This window comes from Lepeophtheirus salmonis, chromosome 7 (genome assembly GCF_016086655.4).
Source record: "Lepeophtheirus salmonis chromosome 7, UVic_Lsal_1.4, whole genome shotgun sequence".
NCBI classification, from domain to species: Eukaryota; Metazoa; Arthropoda; class Copepoda; order Siphonostomatoida; family Caligidae; genus Lepeophtheirus; species Lepeophtheirus salmonis.
In genome coordinates, this window is record NC_052137.2 from 32273493 (window position 1) to 32300265 (window position 26773).

General features: G+C 28.2%; 1 protein-coding gene across 2 annotated transcripts in view; it reads right to left on the bottom strand.

Moving 5' to 3' along the window:
* The window catches only part of LOC121121574 (acetylcholine receptor subunit alpha-like), a 199869-nt gene that overhangs the window by 109804 nt on the left and 63292 nt on the right, over window positions 1–26773 (bottom strand). For both annotated transcript variants that reach the window (XM_040716538.2, XM_071889852.1), the window contains exon 3: window positions 3532–3686. In XM_040716538.2, the coding sequence (XP_040572472.1) occupies window positions 3532–3686 (155 nt within the window). The remainder of the gene's footprint in view (window positions 1–3531; window positions 3687–26773) is intronic.

Here is a 26773-nt window from a genome sequence, read left to right on the forward strand (position 1 = left end):
ACCGAGCACTTTTTGTGAGTTCACTGAGATGGGAATGTCGCTGGAAGACGTGTGTAGGTGACAAGGAGACTACATATTGAAAAAACTAAATACAGAATTTTTTTTATTATATCTTTGTTTGATCGAAAACTTTGCAAACCACCCTCGTATGTTGCTTAAAAAGACATTAAATATAATATTTCCAGCTGTTTTCCCATTATATATTTCTATAAAATTAGTATTTTGTTAACTGAACAAATATAACAAGGAAATTGTTTCCATTAAACCCCATCGCGCTGCACCTCTCAAACAAATACTTATAAGTATAATTGACAAATTAAATTAAATGTTTAGATAGGTATAGAGATGAAAGTAATCTCATTTTTCGTCTCCAAATGGAATAGTCATAAGTGATGCAATTAAGAAGGATAGAGAAAAAATTTCGGAAAACCAAGGAACAAAATAATTTATTTTGTATGTGTACATTAGTCTCCCCCTCTCGCTATATCATTATGTATATATTTTTTTATTATTTCCTTGGTTCTTTGATTGAAGGCTCAATCTATGTATTCAGAGAAAGATCGACTATTAGATTATAATCAAGGTATACAAAGGACAGCACTTCCTTTTTCATTAAGGACAATCTTATTTTCTGCATGTCAATAATTATATATATGTACGATACTGTTCATATGTAAATACCAAAAATTTGTATATAATTATTTTGTACGCCATTATGTTGTTTTACCGGGTGTAAACTAAGAATTTGCCAACTCTTACAATTCAAAATTCTAAAGTTGTAAGTGACTGATTTAAAAAATGTGTTTGGTGTATTGTATCTATAAAATATCAGTTGTTATCGAACTTTTTTGTTATTTTTTAACCTTTGGTTTTTGATTTGCAGTATTATACACACTAGAATTTATAAAAAATACTAATTATTCTTTGGAATTTAACTTATATCGCCAATATTTTTTAGTATGGTCCTGAAATATTAAATCGAATTATATACAATTATTTATTGTTTTAATAATGCCTTCTTTACCATTTTTCAGTACATTACCAACTTTTATTTGAGATTAAATGAATTTCATTAACAGTTTTGCTTGAAAACTACTTTTTCTTTTGAATTCTAATGCTTCTCATTGTATTGCGGGAGGCGTATAGCTGTAACTACAAAATTATAATATTGAATCTATTATGTTAAGGTATAAAATCAACCTCATAAAAACGCATGAGTACTGATTAAATTCTTGGAAATTCGCTTGAAGTATTATTTATTTCTAGAAATGTAATTTAAGACTTTTACCATAAAAATAACAAATTATATTTTCTTAAAACCCAAAATTCATGTTGTTCGGATTATTTTAAAATAAAGATTAATTTTTTCTCAAAATCTTAAATTCATATAAATATTTTAAGTATTTTAATTGATATTTACGGGTGCAAAATAGATCTAATAAAAAAATAAATATTAAATTTAAATGATTTTAATGCAATAATCGTTCAACTGTGTATAATCTAATTAAATACTTTCTAATTTTTATACAGTTCTGCGTCATAAAAAGGATATTCACCAACAGGGGGTTAATTGACCTAAGAATAACGTCAGAATTGGAGATACTACTCAGGGTCAAAACTTCACTTCCTGCAGGTCACATTCCAACGGAGATCTCAAAGCTAATTTGAGTGGCCATGAAGGCTGTTTTTAATGTTAAAACGAAATTGAAAGGGGATGAAAACATTAAATGAAAGAATGGAATTAGCAGAAGCCCCAATATTAATACAAATAACATTAAGAATATCATTGAGGTCAATACAAAAAAGTATGTTCGCAACTATTTTGAAGATATTGACCGAAAACAGGAATAGGATCATTTTTGAGTTCCAATTACGGAATGATAAAATCCTAAATAGTAATTGGACGATTATCCAGAATTGGAGAATCGGGTAATTTGTCTTGGATCGGAATCACGAAAATAATGTTTAATTTTCTATTTCGCTTCTTTAATTGTTATGTATTAAAGATATTTAACTATTAATTACTTTTAATGTTAGAAAAAAGAAATAAAAAATATATCCGTCAAGATGCATAAAACAACCTGTTGAATTTATGACTTAGTTTTATAATTTGATAAAATATCAGTATTAAGTAATCTATGATTTTAAATGCTCAAAACTGAAAAGAAAGATATTGAACACAAACTGAAGCACAAATGGGGTTTAAACGCATGCGGTTGGGGCAACAATTGTTATTTTTAGAAATTTACGACAAAATGGTGTGTTTAACTATTTTTTAATCTATTAAAGAATCGGCACTGGAATTTTTACAAGAATGACATTGAAATCGTGATTTTTTTGGAATTGTCTAATGACTCATTTTAAAACTGTGGACTCCAATTATGATAACAAAAAGTCCATAAAATAGTATTTTTTAGATAGTTTATGCCACGCACACTCTTTTTTTTTGTTCCTCTTCTTCGACCAACTAAAGACTATTTTTCTATAAGTAAGATATTACATATGAAATTAACAAGAAAATAATGTCTAAATGAAATAAAATAACATTTTTTTATGAAATATTATTTTGATGATATAAGATAGACATAACCCAAAAATAATATTTTACTTTAAAAGAACTTATTATAAACGAGATTTTAAATTCAATTCTCTTTTTCATTACGTATATATTATACTCGAAGTAAAATAGAAAAAAGGCGTATTTGGTAAAAAAAAAAAAAAACGTAAGAAAGAGTGAATTTATAGTGCAATCTATTAATCTGAGCAATGAATGTACAACTTTTGGAGGCTCTAATGTGATGGTTAAAATATGGTTAATTTTTATTTTCCATTCTATTTATATAAATATAACCAACTTAATTATGAATATTATTATTGTGGAAAAACATGAAATATTAGTGTTTTTTTCTTGATGAATAAAATTAAACTAGCACAATCTTTAAGAGGAAATATAAAATTAGATTATTGGAAAAAAAAAAAAATATTTCCTTCAAGTATGAAATTGAAGCATTTGATTATTACTTCTATGCATGATGTCCCATATATGGAACAAACCAAATTTTGGAAAATTATGTCTTAGTTAGTTTATTTTTTCTTTAAAAATATTAAATTATAATTATAAGAGCCTGCATATTTTCAGTCCTATGGATTACGTTTTCCCTCATAGCAGAATAAATAAATTTAAATGCTTTAATTTTTCACCTATAAATTTAAAATTATTCATTAAAGGACAAAAACTATCAGTCATGTTTCTCCAGAAATCACATTTCTGACTATAATTGATAATATGAATAGAAATATTATTTTATAAAGTTCCGTAAAAAGTTCAAATTTAGTTTCAAAGGAATTGGATAACTTTTAAAATACGGTCATATTCACCCTAAGATTTAGTATGGAATAGTCGTATAGGGTATTAAAAGTTTACAAAATACCCTACATCATCAATATTTTCAGTTTGATTTTAAAACCAACTGTAATTCCCATAAAAGATAACTTATAATATAATTAAAAGTCGTATAAAAATAATCTTACTTATTGTAAAGAACAATATCCGGTCTCCAAATATGATCTGATGGAACATGAAGCATGTCCACTCCCCCATACTCTGTTGGATCCCATTGAAGCTTATAATCATACCAATACTGCTCCACCCAAAGGTTTGTTGTCATGATTTGATTCTTCAAATTCTGGAAAAAAGTATATATAAATATTAATTAATTCATGGTGGTTTAATTTTGTGATTATTTAAACTTTAAATTAATAGAAATTATACTAGGACTAGATTTTATCACGCGGGAAATATTTCAGTTCTCCTACACTTTTTAGGGATTTAAATCGAGGGGAAATTATAATTTCGTTTAAAAAACCTTTTTATTGACAGTTTTGTGATTATTTAACTCAGTATTCTTTGAGTGCACGTTAAAAATGGACAACATCAAAGACAAAATATGGCATATTTAGGGCTGTTCTTCGAACATGGCGAAAGCGTATGTCAGGCAGCTGTGAAAGGGAATAGTGTGTATGATCATGATACTTTAACAACCAATTATGCAGTATTTTTTTTACGTCAATTCTACTCCAATAATTTTGATGTCAAAGATGCACCACACTCTGGAAGTCTAATTGTCAAAAATGTGAATGAGGTTAAAGGATATCGTCGAGTCCAACCCTCGTGTAAACATATTTTCAAATTTTTTCCTTGAGATATACATTAATGGAATAACAATAATTGATTTTTTTAATACATCTTATAAAAACTCAGTTAACTTTTTATGAAATTTCCTTTTATAAAGATTAGTGATATTTTATTGTTTTATTCGAGACATGAAGAAAAAATAATAAACGCTATTATTACAGAAACTCATATTGTTTTATAGAATGCAGAGCAAAGTTTCTCTAATTGTTTATACTTCAAGTGTGCATATTATGGATTGTGAAACTTCACTTGAATGTTTTGAAAGTGATAACTCCTCCTAATTTAAATTTGTTTTTTGAATAATTTTTTGACTGTTTTGACGTTTTTTTTCATTATAAATTTTATGTAATTTATTTAATACTTTAACTCGAAAACAGTTGCACTGTATTTTTTACGTTATTTTGTTTTTTATTATATTGTTCTTATTTTTCATATTACTTAATTATTTTATTTGATATTATTTTTCCTGTAGATCATGTAAGATAAAAATTTTATTCTGGCTTTACTCAATAATGAAATAAAGTTTAATTTATCGACCATTAGTATACAAATATTCTACGTTTGTATTTATAGTCATTCGAATCTTCTAGATGTGATATTTTACAGAACTGACATTAAATGAAGGTCTTAAAATCAAACATATTTGGTGCAGTGATTTATTACAGTTTTTCTTAGAATATGCATCTCCACACATATAAATAACTTTCATTCTATTCGTTTTATACTAGCAGAGAAGTATTGACCTCAGATTAAGTTAGAACCAATTAAATTGAAGATACATTTCTACCAATATATTGCGCATCAAATCTTAAAGGCTAAAAATATTTTGACAATACTGTATGTATATCTGTACAATCATCACAGTTTAAGTATTGTATTAAAAATTACTTATTATCAGTCAGGGGCGTTCCCTAGATTTTTTTTAATTTTAGTTTTTTAATAAGGAGAGAGGGGGGAAAAAAAGTTTGAATTTTTTTAAATGTTGCTAATTGCAATTTTTTAAATAAACCAATATTTATTGTTAGAAAAGAACGATAAATATTTCTCAATTTCTTTTACTATGATTCAATCTCTTACAAAATTAGATTAATTCACTAATATTTAATTTTTTGTGTCAAATCCAAGTTTGAAAGGGATGGAAGGCAAAAAGATTATTTGTACCTCTGTACTTTTGATGTCGTTTTGGTAAAAATTGCAGACTCACTGAAAACTTAGTTCTAAAATTTCCCCTTTGATAGATTTCAATATACTTTTTTGAGGCGGATATCAATTTTATAATCTACTTTATCAAATCTTTAATTAACAAAATTGACCATGATATCAATAGTTTTGTCATTTATGTTTTTGATAAAGATGTGTGTTTATTGTTAATCATTAAATGAAAAATATCTTCTTAATTTATTACTTCATTAGAATAGTTATCTCAAGAGAAAGTACATTTTTCTGCTTGGTATTCCGCTACGACAGTAATGACTTGTTTTGCAAAAAAATTCTTGTCAATAGCAGAAAATACCCTGGTACTAAAGACTCTCGCCCAAATTCTTCCTTCGTTTGAAAAAAACTTATATTAAGGCTACAGCTATAATTTTCTGAGAATGAATTCAAATTTCATCTTACACAGTCCACCTGGTAGGACAAAATTGTTTTCTTTTAATTCCTTGATAGAGCTTAACTTGGTCTATATATGGAATATTCTTAAGACTTTGCATATTTCATTAAAGTACCGAAAGCATCAGAAAGACTGCAAATATTTTTTTACAACATTACCTAAGTTTAGAGAATTTCTATGAAAGGGAGTATATAAGCATTTAGTATATTATGACTGGATTTTAGTGGCAACTTAATGCTTTAGACGGGGCATAGATTAAGCTCATTTATAGCATTATCTTCTAGCACTTTCTATACTTAAATTAATTTCTCGGTTAATTTATTCCGACGATGTGTTTGGTAATGGATGTGAATCAATGAATTCGTTCTGTGCCTGTAAGGTAACAACAACCCATCTAATGCAGACGACCAATTGCTTATTTTTTTAGAAAAATCCCTTGTTTCATTTGCAAAGATAATGAAAAAAAATATATTATGTAAAATTTGCATAACTATAATTTAAAGAATTTCATTTTATATTACTCGTGAATCAAATTGAATTGATTCTATTGAAGGAATATTTTCTTAAAGAGAAAGGAAGAAAATCAAATTGAATAAAAAATGTTCATTCATAGAAAATATAGTCATGCTATATTTTTTTTTTTTCTCTGAATATATTATTACTAAAAAAATTATTATATAATGATGGTATTATTGGTTTTCAGAAGATTTATATAACTACAACATTTCAATTTTTAGAAAATACAATTGTATCACAAAATAGTTGTAATGTACTCCAGCTGAAAAATAGAGGCTGGTTCAATTTCATTTATAAAAAAAAGTCATTAAATGGTGTTATAAATAGTTTGTTTGCCTTGACAACTCACGAAGTCAAAAAATAATTCATTTTTCAGTAAATATGAAATTGTATGAATATGAATTGACACTATGGGTCATTTCAGTTGATTTAATAAATTGATGTCACATTTCAAAATTTTAGATAAGAAAAAGTTGTTAATTTAAAAAACAATCAATATAAATAAAAGTATTCAAAATAATTTGTTTATTTCATAGATATACGCATGAAACAGATTGGCTTTAAAAGTTGGTTGACATAAATAGTAAACACATCAATTCAACAATTATAGCGGTCATACAATTTTCAAATTACATTTTTATAGTACGATTCCTCTGTAGTCTCAAAAATTGTCCCCTCAGTTTCAGCTACTACATTTTCATTACTTCTGAATTTTTTCGAGTGAGTATTCTTTTTAGCAAATAAGAAAAACTCACTGGGAATACAGTGGATGAAAAGTTAATTTGTAGCCTAATCCGTGAAATTTTGCTATCGGGTTCAAAGATTTGTGACACAATGGTTTGTTTTGATGAAGCGGAACATTTTTATTATTCAAATATAGCTTTTTTTGTGTGATTTTATCCTTCATACGCTTCAACAATACGTAGTTATAAACGCGAAGTTAATCATTTGGCTTTTTTTGAGGTAACGATACCGCCCCAAATAACTAATGCCATAAACTTGCCAGCCTAATGTTGCATCTTTCCATTCTTTGAATTAGGTTAATTGTGTGTTGTACACTCAGCTGACTGTCAATTGGACTTTTGAGCGAAATGATGGTATATATAGTATAAAAAGTTGTAATTATTATTGTTGAATTATGCTAAAAATTACTCCGAATCTTAAACACCTACCTACTTTTGATCGATTGTGAGGTTGTGTGGCACTAATTCTGCATACAGCTTTGGAATATCCAAATATTTATACAAGATTTGTCCAACATGTTTCTTTGATATCGGTATAGTCTGAACTATTGCAATGAACTGTATTTTACGATCCTTCAAAATTATTTATGTGAACTTTTATTATGTTTCCCTCGGTATCTGCTTCTTTCAGATATAAGCTACATGTATTGTCTTTGACGCTCATTACGTCTTGTTTTTAATTGTTGTAAATCATTTTTAAACGGTTAATTTTACGGAAAGAAATTCCTAATTATATTTATTGCCCTAATTTTTGGATTTCACAGCATTTTTTCACAAAAAAGAAATGCAAAATTCATTTTTTTAACAATTTACTCACAATGCTTTTTCTTAAAAATAAATTCTCCGAAAGCTGACTAACTTGTACATGTATTGTTGGAAAATTAATTTAAACTAAACATTAGGTAATTAAACTACTAGTAGCACCATCTATGTTTTATACTACTAACTTTTCAGCCAACCACATATAAGCATTTTATTTACACACTTGGTCAAATTTGAGGTTGGACATTTTAACCTTTCAGATGATTTGATATAATCAGAAATCTTAGCAGTTGTCTAAAGATTTTTAGTGAATCAAAAAATTTAATCTTGCCCAAATGTGGCCTTTTAAGTATAATCCACTTAACTTTATTTTTAATTGTAGCCAGAAATCAATGTGAATTTTAAGATCAATGTCCGCCACTTAAAAAGAATTAATTATAAAATAGTTGGTTAAAAGAAATAGAAGTTAAATTAGTTGGAATCTGTAGTTTAGACCAAAGATGCCACTCATTGAAATATATCCAGAGATCTCAGGATTTTATATGTAGGACTATGACGGATTACTTTCGTTTGATTATAATTATTAGATCCACAAACTTTATTTTTCATAAGCATTTATAGTTTCCTTCCCGTTTAGTCCTTTTCAACTGGTTCTCTGCTCGTTTTCGTTTTGTTTGATTTTAACAGCAGCAAAAGAATATATTTTAAAGAAAGGGGGAATATACAGTTGTGTCAGTCCTTATTTATTTGGGTCAGGCAAGTCTTAGGGCCGGTCTTTCAGACTTTCAGTACTATAAGTGAAGCAAAAAAAAAAAAAAAGAATAAAAGTTTAGTGACTTCATCAAAGACCAAACTTAATCATTTTTACGAGTTATATACAGGACTGAACTTTCTGGACCAAGACTAACTGGATTGGACTGCAGTCTTCTGTTCTAAATAAGGATCAACGCAACGCTAGAGGAACATGTTCTAACTGGCATTGATAGCCATACTAACAGAATTTAAACAAGGGGATGTTCATCAATGATACAAAGATAGGCGTAAACACATAACAAAAATGATTTGATACACTTATGTATTTGATAATCAAAAATCTACTGATTATTATAAGAAGTATACTTTTGTAAAAAAGGAAAAGGGCATATCAAGGTGTGAAGTCTTTCATGGTGCATAATTAAATCTGAAAAATTAAATTAAAGTTGTTTTATAATTGAAAGAGTAAATATTTGGAATCCTTAATTTATAAGCGATTCAATTAGTGCTGACATGTAGTGTATTTTATTATTTGTGGTAATGGGAATGGTGGAAGATATATAATGCAGATTGGTCAAGTCTTCCATATTTTCCCCCTTATCCGTGGCTTTAGGGGGGAGGTGGCTATCCCGTCTATACCCCTAAGGGGTGTAATAGTAAAAAAATCTAATGATTATATTTTGGATTAATAATAAGAAAAAGGTGAAATGAGGAACTCGGTCAAATCAAACATCAGCAGTATTTATTTTTGAGGTTTTAATGGAAAAAACTGGAAATATTATAAAATTATGAATGAAATCCCTACTTCAGACTCATTTTTGAGAAAAATCCTCCTTGATTGCCTTTGTGTTTAGGGATCAACTGCGTCAATTTTTAAAACACTTATATTAGCAAAATATTATTAAAGCCTTTTCTATTTCCAGAAATTGAATCACTATATTTTTAACTAATTTTGAAGGGAAGGATAAAATATATTGCTTATAAAATAACTCCATCATTCGACTATAAACAAAACCCAACATCAAGTTTGAACATCTCTAAACAATGGAGAAAATCATATCACAATTTTTTCTATTAAAATGCTTAAGCATTTATACGTATATTTACATGTGTTAAAATGATATTCAAGTACTCACATATGCCAGTATTTTTTCTCCTCCAAATATATTTTTGAAATGTGTCAAATCAATTGAAACTACGTTTCTAGCGTTAGTTGGAACAAAAAAAGGTTGACATTTTTTATTATAAAGAATATGTACACATATTTGAAAAATATATTTTTTGACAAAATAAAGATTTTATGTAATTTTTACTTGAACATTTTCACGGCCAATAATTTTGCTGCATACATTTTCCCCTCTTAAAGATTTGGCTTCATGATAGATGCACCGTCTTTTTATGATGCACCGTCTTTTTATGTTTAAATATTAATGGTTCGAACTTTGGCCTCAGTTTTTACTGTTGAAGCATTGTTTTCTTTCTATTGGTGGGATTTCTTACATTTCTGCAAGCCCCAACTAAGATCATGAATATGAATATTGTTTCACTTGTCGATGTGCACTTTCCAAATAGACTCATGATCTCCCTGATCCGTGATTCATTACTCACCCATCATTATAAACCCTATTTCTTCTTTATTTCCCGATAATTTTTATTTTGTCTTATTCTATGAAACATAGCAGAGATCAAAGCATTATCTCAATACTGAGTGGTCCATCAAAATCTATACACTTTGAATTTTAAACTACAAGAAGAGATAATATTTTAATTATCAATAGAATTTCATCAAAATTAATATTATAAAAAGATGTACTTTTCAGCTCTGTTAATCATTAATGTAGCCACCGTTAGCTTTAATGATGGCTTACAGGTGCCGGCAGAAGGCCTGGAACTGGTTTTGATGTAGTACTTTAGCATGGTGTCCCAGTGTTAACTGACAGTGGCATTGAGGGCCTCGGTGTTTGGATGCCAGAAACTGCAGTCCTTTCACTCGACATGCACCTAAAAGGTTAAATCGAGGGGGTTGCCATTAGAAATTCGTCGATCACGTTCTAGTGTCATTTTATTGACTTGTACGTATGTTAGAGTGGTCAAGTTTGCTTTTCTTTATAACCAATTGGTATTGTTTTAATATACATTGAAATATCAATTTATATCAATACATCAACCTTAATTAATGATCGAATTAGTGTTTTTTAGATTTCAATGGACCACCCAGTATATTATAAAATATGATTTTTACAAGAATGATGAGGTACACATATTAAAAAAATGAAACATAATTGGTTGATAGAGTTGTGAGATTCTATTGTATGTATTTAAGCCTCATCTCATCTTACATGTCAAATTGGCTCCTTTTTCAGTTTAAATTACGAATAATACCTCTTTTTGATATTTTTCAGACTTTATTTTATACTTACTTTCCCAAAATTGATTTAAAATTAGCGAAAGTAAAAGAAAACCAGTTTTGTCATTTCATCTTCTCGAGAAAAATGACTTTTCTACAAAAATGATCTTATTTAATATAATTATCCTATAAAGAATGCCAAATGCCATTTGATTATCCTTTCAAGGGTTTGTTAATTCACTACGCTAAAGACAAATTGAGAATGTTTTGACATATATTAGGACGATTTAAAATTTGGCATATGACTGACTTCCAAAAAATTTTGAGATGTTGATACTGAGAGCCGTTGATAGGTCTTGTGATGAGGTAACATCCAAGCATAGAGACGCCGAGAGTAAAAGGTCTTTTTTTATACTATTATCGTGTAAGTTATATAACAGGATAATATATATATTTTTTTACATATGTGACTTAGATTTATATTGGATATTGTTTAAAAATAATTTTACATTTTATATAAAAAATTAATACAGGTTTTTCCTTACATCCTTACACTTTTTTTGGCCAAAAACAACAATACAATCATGCTTCAGCCACCATATTCACCAGATGTGACTTTTTTTGTTCCAAAAACTGAAAAGACCTATTGGTATTTTTAATGATTGAGGATATAAAGACGACATCGCTGGAAGAGCTCAAATCTTTAACAAAAAGTGCTTATGAGAAGTGCATCCAGGATTGGAAAAAGACTTGGTACAAGTTCTTTGTATCCAAGGGAGATTATTTTTTCCTAAAAAAATACAAAGTCCTCTTACTTTTTGAAAACACCTCGTACAAATTGTTTCCGGCATATTTTTATAAGCGTGTCATTTTGACCCTTAAAACAACGACTGGTCATAAAAAGTACTTACTAAACTAGAGTTAAGAGCCTTTTGATGATATTATAAGCATACATTCTCCTTGGAATGACAAATGTTCATTACTCATTTCAGAAAGCTTTTTTAAGACAAATGAAAGCATGATTTATATTTAGTAAAATGTATAAGCCTACATACATCTATCCAAACTTTGTTTTTTCTTTTCCAGTTCTTATCGTTAATGTATGCTAAAGATATGTATGAGCATTCGTACATTGATGTTGTATGTTTATAAATTTGGAACATACATACCTACAAACCCATATGGGACTTGAGTTTATAAGCTATAAATCTTTCATTTCATTTATAGAAAAAATTAATGCTTTAGTCTCATAACTCAAATAAAAGGGATAAACACTTTTATACTTCTGTGTATGGAAAATGAGAGCGAAGGAGAAAAAAATAATAATAATTCATACATTGTGAGTAAGCACTAGTTAAAAAATATTAAACTTTTTATTCTACTTATATACAGGGGCGTCAAGGTGGGCTGAAGGGGCAGTATCCCTCCCTAAATTTTGGAATTTCTGCTCTTACTATAACTTTTTTAGGTGGAGATGAAAACTTTTTTTAGAAAAATTAAGGTAAAATTATTTTTTTAAAGATATGATTTCTTAAAAAAAGTTTATTCAGGGAAATTATGCAGAAAAGCATAAAAATATATTTTTTTGTGAATGAGCGGGAAAATTACAAAGATCTTGTATGGTGTCAGTCCTTTTATTTTCATTCCAGTCTTAGGACCGGTCCTTAAGACCGTCATTTCTGTCTGTCAGTACTATAATTGATTTAAAATAAGAAATAAAGTTGAGTGACGTTATTAAGGACCGAACTTTTTAAGTTTTGGGACTAAACTGGAGTAAGTTTTGGGGAAAAGTAAACCATTTTTTTGTCTACTCATAGACTCAAAGAATAACCTGCGGCATAGTCCTCTCTCTTACTCTGTATAAGATGTTTTATCTAGTTTTTATGAATTATCTACAGCTAATCATGTTTTCCTTATATAGTATTGCTTTTTTGAAGAAACAATGGTAAGTCCTGTGATTTTAAGCATTTTTTGATATGTTTAGAAGTGTTAAAATATATTATTATTAATAGAAACAAAAATATATTTTCTTTGTTAAATTTTTTTAATTATCACATTTATAATTAAACTCCAAATGAGGGCAAACTATTAATATTTGGCCAAGTAATATGGTACATTCAGGTAATATATGACCTTTGTATTATTATTTGCTAAGATATGTCAAATATCTGACTGTAAAAAAATCTAGTCTAAAATATAGCTACAAATTTTTTTATCCCCTCTCCTGCAAAAAAAATAAGAATTCGTCTCTTAAGCCATTGGATTAACATACTGTCCGCGTTGTTAGTCGTAAGGAAATTTAAAATCAAATCAATATTTCCATTCAACAATTTTTTTTTTAATCTAATAATTATTTTGTTAGTAAAATATGTAAACATTTTATTTTAAAAAACTCTCTCCTTAAAATATAAGCCATTGACATTCATTTTTTAGATTCGTTTTTTTTTAATGAGAGAACTGAGGTAAACAAAACAGGTGCAAAAATATGTTACTGTTAAGAAAATGATACCAAATTCAAATGATGTTCTTAAAATAATATTTATCATGTAGTTGAGTTCATTTTATTTTAGGAGACTAAAGAATAGTAAAAAAATTCTGATTTTCAGGATTTTGATGACTTACAAAAAACAAATTTGAAAAATCATTAGACTTTGCAAAAAAAAAAAATATTATTTAAATCTAAGAATGGGATTGAAAAGTGTTAAAATAGTAATCTAAATATCAATGAAAAACATTTGATCAATATACAACTAATTGTTCTCAACTTTAGGCATCAATGTATCATCGTCCCTATGATAAATCGAATTTCAAATTTTGTCTTTCGATATTGAACAATAAAGTATATAACATTAATGATTAATTGTTTCATAGTTGTACACATTAATCGTTTAATTCTCCTAAGTTTATAAAAGTATTCTTTATAAAGTGGAAAATAAGTATTATAGAAAAAAGTATTTATAAGTGATTAATTGTTGTTGTAATAACAGTTCAAATGATTTACTATAAATAGAACTTTCTCATAAAAAAAAGGTTTAAAAAAGAACAGAAGATAAAGTTTATTAAAACACTGGGATGTATAGAAAAAGTTAAGAAAACATTTTATCTTAATACTTTAGGAAAAACCACAAAGAATATCAGCTTAAAATGAAGTAAAGTAACATGGGTATAGAGCTTTTTAATCGTTTAAGCCAATTTGGATAATTTGTTAAATAAGTGAACTAAAGTTACAAATATAAATGCAAAATTTTTATATAACAAATTCAGTTATAAAATTTAAAAGAAAAACTTTACATATAGAAGATTTGTTCCAATGTCCTTCTAAAAGTGATTTATTACACTGTTACACTGAATTATGTCTACTTATTGATTATAGGTATTAAAAACGACTAATTCAGCACAAAGGTGAAATCTTGAAATCTTTTAAATTGTGTGCCCTAAGACTCTTATGGATTGACGACCTAGTGTTTGATATTCAAGCTCAACAGATTTCAATCCCATAGGATTATTTTTGTGGCGTGAAGTTGAGTGAAACACCAATATATCATCATAAAGTTCCAAAATTAGAGACGATATCCAGGTTCCTGGAAGAGTTCCAGGATTCCTTATTAAAATCAGATGACTAGTTTAGGAGAAAATCTATTTTGTTAAATAAAGATATTTATATATATGAGACTTTAATTGACATAAGTGATGGGGAAAACTCTATGGTAATAAATATTGAATACAAAATAAGGCTCAACAAATTATGTTGATGCTCCAACAATGTGAAAGCATATGCGAGAAAAAGAAAGTACCATGTTCTTCCATATAAACACATCATTGCTCATACATACTATATATAATAATATAAAAAGGAAATTAAACTGATTAAAAGGAAGTTAGTTCATATTTATAGCACAAAAATAGGAAGAAAAAAAATGTAGTTTAAATGATATTTTTTTACACATTAATTTCAAAAGAAGTTATTACTTCTGACAAACTTTTCATTTTCTTTAAAAGTAATAAAGTAATTACCGTCCCAACAATGTTCAAGAGAAGTTATGTTTTAGGTAATGTTTGTTAATTTGTTTCTTTTGTTAGTCACCAGGATTTATGCAAAAGTTAGAAATCGAAAATGTAACAAGTACCACATAATGTAAAAATATATATTTTACTATAACTTTGGATCATATTGAGCTACATAGCTCAATTTTATTAAAGAGGAAAGCTTTGCCCTTTAGTGAGTATTTTCTTCAGTTATTTTATGTATTTCGGAAGAAAAAATATTTATTTTTGTACTAAAGTTTATAATTTCCCCTAAAATATCAGGATCCCACAACTAAATAATAATTACAGTATTATTTAATTTTTTTTATTAGTTCAAGTAAAAAGTTATGCGCATTTTTTGCAAGGTGTCTTTAGTGAGTACTACCTCTAGATTAATTTATTGCATCAAAATAAAACTTAATGTATGCTTAAAGATTATATGTAAAATTAAAAAAAGTTCTTTACAAATTTGCCTTTGGTAAAACCGGTTGTGTGTTACAGTGCAGCGTTCCAAAATCGAAGAAAAAAAAAGATACATTCGTCTATATCACTACGACCAAGTTGAAAGGCAGAACAGGTGGCAAACAAAAAAATATTGCTGGTGATAAAACCAATACAGTATTGAATACAACAGCAATGCAGTGGTTCAAATGATTTCGTTCTGGTAATATGGACGTCAAAGACAAAACTCGATCTCGTAGGCCAATCATCGAAAATGTTAATAGAATAATGGAAAACGTCGAGTTTGACTGGTACATTAATGTTATTTTTTATTTATTTTTTGTCAAAATAAAGGAGAAAACGCTCTGATTTTTTTTTTTTTACTTGTTGGCTTGAGCAATGAGGGTATTGCAAACCCTCTGCCGTTCTCCTTGTTGCTCAAACATTTTTAACTACTCAAAAACAAGACAAACATAAAATTGTAGTTTTTGGTCCGTTCTTCCTAATGCCGTCACGTACACAATTATCATACTTTTAGAACGGAAGCAAGACGACCTCAAAGTTTATTTTAATTTTTGAGTCCTCACCCTGTAGGTAAATAGGAAATCCTTGGAAGTATACATTTGGGGTACCTGAGCACATCAGGTTGATCGTCTTAGCTTCCACGAAACAAATCTGATGGATTATTCTGTCTCAAACTATCTTGAATCACAAAAGAGGTCATCACAACACCCAAAAGTCTCCCTAATTGACTTCTTCGTTTTGGAATGCAATAATTTAGATCAATTTATAGTTTTTAGAGCACACATACAGGTCAGGGATCGAACTGATGCTGGTATTGAATCCAACGGAGACTGCATTGAATGAAATATATTCTCAATGATTGAATTTGCAGCTCAGTTTTTTTTAATAAAAATATCTGAAAAATGCATATGTTATCTTAATTTTATGCAGACCCATCAAAAGCTCCCAGTCCATAACCCGAACTGCATGTGAGATCTTGGGAGATAAACCAAAATAGTTACTACCTCTTCATAAAATAAAGTATTTGACTATTTGAAATGTAATCTCTTATATGGAAGATTAGTAATAACTTATAATTCTATTTCTAAATAAAAATACAAATATAAATCATTTGCACAAAAAAAAAAAATCATTTCATGTTAATTGTTTTGGTGGATGCAAATGGTTTTGAAACTGACTGTCTATATGCTTTAAATTATAATACTTCTATTGTATATTTTGAAGCATGAGTTTTATTTTTTTTTATTTTAAAAACTTCACATTTTTGTGGTATACCTACTATCGAATGGTTACATGTATAAATTGTAAAATGAAAATCTTTTTTTTTCCCTTTGTGCAGATATAATTATGAGATAAAACTCCAAAAAATCTTAGTAATTCATACAAAATCATATAAAGTAGTTTAGGAGAAATTATTAAAACAATGATATCTTCTTCTTCATTGATCTACAACTAAAATACTATTAATATTTGAAATATCTAACACGTGGTTATGAACCTCCTTTTTTATTAAATTTATATTCGTCAAAGGAGTTTATTTGACGACAAAATAATTAAGGTTTCATTTGCGAAGACAATTTGCTTGTAACAGGTATATATATCTTAGTGTACCCGTCTAGATATAGTGGTCCAAGGGGTTCGTGTTTAGAGAGGAGGTCACCCACAAGTGGTCTCCGAGGAAGCCCTGGGTCTTAGGAGGCCTTGACACGGAGTTCCATCCTGTGTGAAAAAAAAGTTGTCTCACTGAATGGGAAACATTGTTTAGATATTTGTTTGTGATGTAGCGGCTGTTTTGCTTATTCACAGTGGCATAACTTTGCCCAAATTTTTGTCGCCCTTACGAAAATATAGAATCTTTATTGCTATTTCCAATCGTCTCAGCTGGCTTTGTTCAGAGATAAGATGAGTTAATGCCCTCCTACCTGATTTTACGCCCCTTGTTATTCCAGACTGAAACTAATGAAATGTGTTCCTCTAGATAAGATCAACTTTGTACAAATATTATCTCCAGTATGCTTTTGTGTTGACGTCTCACATTTATAAAAGAAGCAAGTTGTCAATTGAAATATATATTAAGATTTTAAGTGCACCTTTTTTATGTACTTTTTAGAGCTTTATTCATAATTTTATATCTACTTATATTGTACCTTGTGTTTTTCTTTAAATTTTCAAGTTGAAGAAATCTCTCTCTATATATATACTTGGCTATATAAAGTGCGTGGGTATGCATATTTATACATACTATTTTCAAATTTTAAGCCCTTTATTTTATGGCCTCTATATTTCTTTCCGATGAACAAATATACATATGAATTATGTAAATTTTTTTTTGCTTATTTTTGACATAAAATATTAAAAATAAAATAGAATATTATTTCTTATTTGATTTTATGTAGGGTTTTTGATCCAAATTTATGGTTCTAAAAATCCCGTAAGCCGTTATGATACAATAAAGTAAACCGCCGAAATGTACAGGGTTTGTTTTTTACATTGTCCCAGAAATAACTCGTTCTAAACCAAAAACTACAATTCCAATTTTTTTGAAAACTATTAAAGTATTTAATTTAAATATTTCAACTATTTAAATATTAATTTATTCAATTTGGTAACCTTTGGCCTTTTTTACGGTGACCAAACTCTTTCAGCCCGTATTACATTTGGCACATATTATTTCATCTTAAAATTTAGTTTCATTTCTCCCCAAAAGTTGCCATGAGAGTATCCTTATTTCATGAATGATAAGTATTGACGTCACTCTCCAACATTCCCTGAATGGAAAAGTCAAGAAGATTTAAATTAGGTGAAGAGATAGGCAACATAGACTTGCCCCCAAAATGCCAGAATTTTTTTCTTACACCAGTTTTGAAATTTGTTTGCAATACGAGCATTAGTTTTTGGAACTTTGTAAGCAAATTTGTGGCTGGAAGCAATTCTGTCATACGTCTTTGCCAAAACTCTGTCATTTTACTTTTTGAATTTCCGGCTTAGATTAATTATTTTTTCGTTAGAATAAATCATGATGATGTTTGGTATAGAGAAATGAAAATCGGATGCATTTGTTAGCTGAGCTGTTTTTTTAAAGTTGGCTAACGGAATATAACATTTTATTTTCTTAAGCAATTCTCATTTGTGGCCTCGAACTTCTGAATCTACTTGAAAATGAAGAGCAACATAATGTAAAACTTGCTTCTTACAATTGCAAAAACCAGGAATGTTTGTGGGTACTTAGCTTTGATTACCCTAGGGGCCTTATATGGACTTATTGCCATACCTATATTTTTTCTTAAGTTATGCTTCTTTGTTTGACTGAACTTTTTTCATATTGGAAGGATCAGACAAAATCTTTCGCGGGAGGCTACTTTTTTACCTTGATCACAACTTATGTTTGGTGACTCCTTTTTAGCTGTTTGACAGGATTAGTAGCTGTCCCTTCCAATATACATAGCTTTAGTACTGTAGGTTTAATTGATACCTCGATGGAAAGTTAAGAGGGAAAACACGTTGTTATTCTTCGATTTTGTTTATTTTCCTCCACAAAGCAGGAATTTGGTCAATTTTGGCCACTTCCAGCTCAAACAGCTTCAAGTAATTCAACGTAAGTGGGTCTTCTTCAATCTACTTAACATGTTTTCTTAATTTTTGAACGAATTGAGTCACACACCCGACCTGGACACGTTGCATAATTTATCATTAAATTGCACAATATACAAAAATGAGTAAAATGTAAAAAATGGCGTTTTCCTTTTTGCCGGTGTCCATCTTTGACGCCTGCTCAAAAATACGGAGTCAAACAATCACAAATCTGTCTGAAAAGTATTTTTAGCGTGATATCTTATCTTTCTAATGTCATGAAGGGACAACAGACCATACTTAAACACCACGAGACATACCTTACTATAACCATTTATTAGGAAAATAATGAATTTATTTATTCTACAATTATTACTATATTTATTGAACAATTGATAGTAATGTAACAAAATCCCTTAAAAGAGGACAATGACTTGTAGTAAGTTTTATAAAACATAAATTGCTTATTATTTTTACTATCTTGACAATAACATTACATCAATATATTTTTAATTTACAGATATTAGGAAAAAGCGGAATTATATATTATTGGCTTATAATTTATTTTTTGTTTGACTTAATGAATGTTATCATTTTATATATATATAATGATATGTGTATAAACGTTTTACTCCGATATTAAATATGTATTTAAAAGAATTTATCTTCGTAAATTGGAAATACTCCAAAAATGAATAATTCAAACTTATTATATATGTTTCATATAAGTTTATAATAGAGTTTCTCATTTCTTGGGAAATTGTCGAGATCCCAGGAAATATTGTGATACTGTTAGTAATTACCTCCGTAACAAAGTTGAATGGAGGGGATGTTTTTTTCTTCACTTTTGTTTTGTTAATCACCAGCATTACGGCTAAAGTTAAGGATCAATTTTGATCAACCTATGTACAAGCATCAAATATGTTCACAGTAAGACGCAATTAAATTTTGAGAAGTCAAGCTAAGAAAAAAGGTAAACTAAAATGGGAAATCGGTAGATTACTGAACCTCCAAAGTTTATGATGCATTAAGCATTTTCTACATTGTGTGCTATATTGACCCTTACCTCTCAAAATTTAATAGGAAGTTACTGTTTTTGAAATATAATCTCACTACCAAGTTTGTTCAAAACGGATTGAACGGTATTTCTTGCCGTAATCCTAGTGACCAACAAACAAAGGTAAAAAACTAGAATAAGCACTCGGTAGAGCACTAAATCTCCACCTAAAATCAAATTGAGTGATGTATCTCAATTAAATTTCAAAATTATGGTCAACTATGCATTTTGACTGTTCCTTTTACATGCCCTTCCAAAGTTTAATGGTATTTCACTGTGACTATATATAATCTTGGTAAGATATAGAATCAAATCAATCGATTACTTTTGTCGTAATCCTGATACTAACAAAATAATTAACCAACAAAGACAAAAACATAACATCTATTTAACTTTGTTGCGTTGGTAAAAATACATAATCAAATATAACTTTGAAAATAATTAAGATACATTATTCAATTTTATTTTAGGAATAGGTTTTGTGCTCTTCCGTTGTCCATTCTAGTTACTCAATGCATTTAAAAATCCCACATTCTTCCTTTGTATTGTTATCACTGATATTGTACTGGCATTAAGAATGTTTCTATTTATATGATACTCCTTTCTTTCTTATTTAAAATTCTTTTTAGAGAACCGTCTCTTTCGTCTCAATTTACTCCATTTTTTAGTCGTTGAATACATTTTTTTTAAAATTCTCATTAAGTCAAAGTAATAAATAATTCATTATTCAAATGGTGAATGTTGGTATAATTTTTTAATGTCGAAATATGACACTGAATGGTAGTTACACCCTCACAACTTGATTTTTTGTAAAAACCATAAAACACTAAATCTTTAAAGTTTGAATGGTTATTTAAGTGTTATAAGGCTTAAATAACAAAAATAATTTTGGGTTTCAGCATTCCAATATCTTCATTTTTTTGCATAGTGCAATATATTATGCATAAACTAGGCAAAAACATCCATAATTTCATTTGTACTTTAATATAATTAAAGTGACGCATTTTCTGTGAAAGTTACTGAATTTACCTCTTTTAATAATATGAAATTATATTTTCTGTTTTTAAGCATATATATATATTTTTGAACATTCCTATGTAAGTATGTTTCAAGACAATTATTTATTAATTGAGGGTTTTTGTTGAATTATGCATTTTTTGTGCATGAAAGTGATTTTTGTAATGATATATTAAAAGTACTTTTAAACATTTCGTTTTAGGAAAATTACCATTTGCAATGTTGTATGTGGAAAGTTTCTATCGAGTATATTGCCAGTGTGGCACACAATCATTTAGATAACTTGCCTCACATACTTCAATATACTATTCTAATCATAATAATTCCAATTTCCTAATTTTTCATTCATTAATCTTCTGATTCTTTTAATAACTTTTGTATTTTATAGGTATACACGCCCGCAAATAATTATGTTAATATAAAATATTTTTCAATGTTAGTTTGTTTATTTCTGATACAAAGGTTATACGATTTTTGATGGTCTCTGCAATTTTCTATTATAGTCTAGCACAAAAACTCCAGCTAAAATCAAATTGAGTTAGGTATATTAATTTATTCCAAATTTATGAACTATTTGGATTTATTATATTTTGTGTTATAATGAGCTTGACCTTTCAAAATTTAATGGTCTCTTACTGAAACCATGTATAATTTTACTCTCAAAATCGATTTGTAAATTTTGGCTTAATCCTTGTGATTAAATTTTGAAAATTCGAGGTCAAAGTAACCAAAATATAAAAATGCATAATCAGCCATATTGTTTGTATAAATTGAAATAATTACTCAATTTGTTTTAGTGGGAATTTTTTGTCTATTTCGTACTATTACCATGTGTTATCTTCTTCCCAAATTTGATCAAAATAGATTTGTTACTTTTGGCTTTATTTTGGCGAATAACAAACTAACAGGGGCAAAAATAAAAACTTCTTTCAACTTTGTTTACCCTTTCATTGATGTTTTGCTGTGGGTGTTTTAGAATTTGTGACTTTTTCAGGAACTTATAACAGCATTAATTTACTCACTGTCTCCATTCTTTTTTTATTTTGGACAATCATATCAAAAATAATAAGGGACACAGTGAAAAAGTCAAAATCTCAGAGGTTGGACAATGGTGCATCATTTTACTGGGGAGGGGGGACTGCCGTAAGTAAACTGGGGATATTAGGCCTTAACGGGACCCAAAAACAGTCTCGGGAAACGCTTTTACTTCTTATGAACGAAAGTGTTTCTGACATCAAATGGCTACAACCTCACTCAACACTCATGACTCAGAATTGCATTATAAATACTACACTGTCTGTCCCTTGAAAATTGTGGTAATCAGTACCCAATTGCCACTCATTGTCCGTATGTGTGGCAATTAATTGACAGGTGTAGAAGATAGTGAAGAAAAAATTGAACTAAAGAATTTCAAAGAGAGTTTGGCTGGTGTCAAAGCAAAAAATATAGTAAGTCATGTACGTGGAAAGGACCTATATAAAGATCATTCCTTAGGCGATGGAGAAGATGGTAAAGAGATCAATATCAATGATGAACAGTTTGGATGAGGATGGTATATATGTATAATTAAAGTGTTGAAATTTTTGAATGGAACTTTTTTTTTCTTCATAGTTTTTCAAATAGTGATCCAATTAGCATTTTTATTTGTTGAAAAAAACAAACAAACTAATCAGAGGGACAAGATTTTATTGATTTTAAGTCCTCTATTAAGGCATGATACATCCTATTTTAAATAACTACTCGTTTATGGACAATTCCCCGTTACTTTATTATTTTTACTTATACCTATATATCTATTGTGTAAGAAAGTAACTGATTTAGAGAAAAAATAGGTTGCTTTTTCGCTCGGCTGGATAAAGGGCTATTGAGATGTAATATCAACATTATATGTAATTATATTTTTGGGCAATTTTTTTTTTGTCATAGTTACGTAGAAAATTATTTTTTAATTATGAATTGTTACTATGTACACGTTATACACCTCCTCGTTTAGTATTAATGCTCATAGTATAAATTCTACATAAAATATATTTAATTTTCCGCGTCATAAACTACCAATATAAGAAAAAAAATCTCTGAAATAGATGTATAATACACATTGATTACATATTTCAGTCCTTTTTTTCTCCCTTTCTTTAAATTTACTTGCCTATAAAATGGATATAAAATATGATTACGAAGGAGTATCATAACTTTTAGAAACACATACCGTTTTCACGTAATATAGTAACATTGAAAGTAAATAATTTTAAGGGAGGCGTAATCAACTAAACTGTATAAATATAACCTCTTCTTTCTTTCACACTTTCATCATCAAGGCTTTAACAAGGGCTTTCCTTAAGATTATATAGCTATTCGACCATTTTATTTAATAACTACAGGACACGTAAGTAAATTTATGAGGGTATTTTCTTGCTACTTTTTTTATGTTGTAACGGATCGAAATAAACTTTGTATTATTAGGAAATTGTCTTTTTTTCATTTATTTTGATAGATACTAACTAAGTTGTTTGGAGGTTATATTTTTGGCTTTGTATGTCAATTGGTCACAGAGATTATGGCTAAAGTTACTGATCGATTTGGATCTAACTAGGTACGAAGATTATATATCCTAACAGTATGAGACTTTTGAGTTTTGAGAGGTGAAAGTAAAAGTTCAAGGTGGCATAAAATATGAAATTATATTATCGAAAAAAACTTTAGTACATGCCGAGACACAGTGCTGAAATTGGAACCAAAATGGAGGTTTAATATGAATGCTTCAAAGAGCACCAAATTCATGGACAAGTTTAAAGGTAAATGTTACACTAATGGTCAAAAATGCATAATCGACCTTCACTTTTGAACAAATTGATATACAAAATTCAACATACTCACTACGTAGACTTTCTTCGAGAGGGAGTAATAAAATAATACAAAGACTATTTAGAGTTTGGATAGTTGCAACCAACACTTTAAGTTATTTTTAGAGTCAAGTAAGAGATGGTGGACAAAACAAAAAACAGAGATGTTGACTTCAGTGCCCATTAGAAGACTTAAACATGCGCTGACAAGGTAAATAAGTAAAGGTGGGCGTGGGTACTGTTAAGAAGGCTGTAAGCTGAGATATTGACCTTTAAAGCTTTGATTAAGTCCCACATAACCTTATAACATTATTAGTGGGAATAAAAATTCATTATTTTTCTTTTATTAATCAAAATTTTTGGGAAGAGTAAAATCAGACTGCCTTTTGATAACGCTTCAACAGAAATAATCAAGTACATTGAGATCCTTATCCTCTGATCTCAATGTACTTGATTATTTCTGTTGAAGCGTTATCAAAAGGCAGTCTGATTTTACTCTTCCCAAAAATTTTGATTCTCACATAGAAGACATTACCCGTGCATGGAACCAGGTTCTTAGGGGGAAGTAGCATGAAAGTTTTTTTCTATAATTCGGTAGCTCATATCCAGATATCGCTACAAGGAGATATTAAAAAAATAATAATAATTATATTACTTTGCCTAATTGTCACTAATTTTTTTGAATTTATAAAGTAAACAAGTTTCAGAAAGCTTCTTTATTTAGATAAGTATATATTTTGTAACAAGGGTTGTACATTTACTCACAAGTAAACATCCAACATGGCTGATTATTTGATCTATGGCGTCATTAAATAGGTTTTATTTTAAATATACTTGGAATATTAAATATAATACTTTAAGAAAAAAAAAGTTGAATATATTCCTTGTCAATCTTTTAATTGAATTAAATCACTTCAACGATTTTTGTAGTATTGATAAGTTTACGAGTAGGAAATATATATTTTTTATTTAAAACTTATATATATGCTAGAGCAAGATTACATAAATTACTACTTGCTTTCCAATTTATAACGCCTGGTCAGCAACGTGGGGGAAACGAATGAATATTTTGATGGTTTTATGTTACTCTCATTTTTAAACATTTGTTGATACAAAACAACGGTCATCTATTGATAATGACAAGATATAAATAAGCAATTAAATTTTTAATTTTTTTATATTTTTGAAGATAAATAGATTATTAATAATAACCCTAGTCCTTTTCAGTCACACATTTGTGCCCCCAAATATAAGAAAAATAAATGATTGATTGCTTTATTTTTAATGCATTTTCTCAATTTTTTATAATATCAACTAAATTTCAATGAATTGTCTGATATATATTTTTTAAAACTTTAAATTTACTAGAGACAAAACATTATTTATGTGTAGCATCTAAACTCCTACAATTAAAACGACATTTTGTCGTTCTTAGTCTAAAATATCAAAACTATTTAAATAGTATCAAAAATATATTTTACAAATTATGGATTTTCTAATTAAATGACTCTTCTTTTTTTCAATTTCATACTTATATACGTGCTAAATTGACTTATATAAAGTGAATCGAGACTTTGCAGGAATGCTAAAAGCATTAATCATTCTAAATTCAGTTTATTTTAAAACCTTATGTACAAAAATACTTTGAATGCATTTGATTTTAAATTTATTGAATGAACATTTGTGCATTTAAATTATATTTCCTTACTTTGTGAACAAGTATGTTTTTTTGCCAAAAATATAAAAATCCCTCTCTTTCTTTGGATAATTTGTTTAATGCAATGTTAATATTTATAACATTTGCGAAGTGATTTATGTGAGAAATTTTAGCTTCATACAGATTTATTAAGCATTCAACTTATGGTGTTTTTTTTTGGCATTAAAGAAGGGCTTTGTAAAATATTCTTCTTATAAATTTTTCTTTTTCTAAATATACAAGTATTAAATTCAGATGGTTTTTCACAGTAAATATATACACACATTTTTAAATGTTTTTCTCTAATTGGTCGGATTGAGTTTTTTGGATGAAATATAAGTAAACATTATAGTATACCAATAACTCAATCTAACGTACCTAGGAATCTTCTTTGTGATTCGTATACATAATGTATATTTCTTTCTCTGGGAACGACAGAGATACAAACATTGAGTTAGGGAGAATAATTACTCCTGAGCGCGTTTCCATTGAACTACGTCATTTTTTTAATATTTTTTATTTTAAACAATTAAATATATATTTTTTTAATCGAAGTTATTTGAAAAATGAAATTAAATCGACAATAAGTTGCAATAATTTTTTTTTTATATTGGAAATATCGTTTCTGAAATATTTATATGTTTGGAATTGGATTGAATCACTAATATGCATGCTGAATTGTGGATTAAAACATATTGTTGGTTGTTGTAATCACCATAGTGTTATAAATTTATACATAATTTTTCAGTTATAATTGTAAATTTTTTGGATTTCAGGTGAGTGTAATTTTTCAAAAATTGTAGTTTTTTTTTAACGTATAAAATATTTTAACTTTTTAATTATTTAATAAAGGGTAAAATAAGGCTACGGAGTAATATTAAAGAAGAGGGATAGTTTTTCTTGATCCGTAAGGAAGTTCACGAAGAGATATAAATAGACGCAATTGTTACAAGAAATCTTTTCAATGAATTTCAAATAGGTTAAATATTTTTTTTTCCAAAAAAAATATAAATAATTTTAATTTGATATTATCAAAAGTTAAAGTTTTTGTGAGTTTTAAGTGGGCAAATTTGAATTTTTATTATTTATCATTAAACTTAAAAGCATCATCCTCCTTCAAAAATTTCTTAATACCTTTTAAATCCAAATTTAGAGTGCTTAGACATTTTAACAT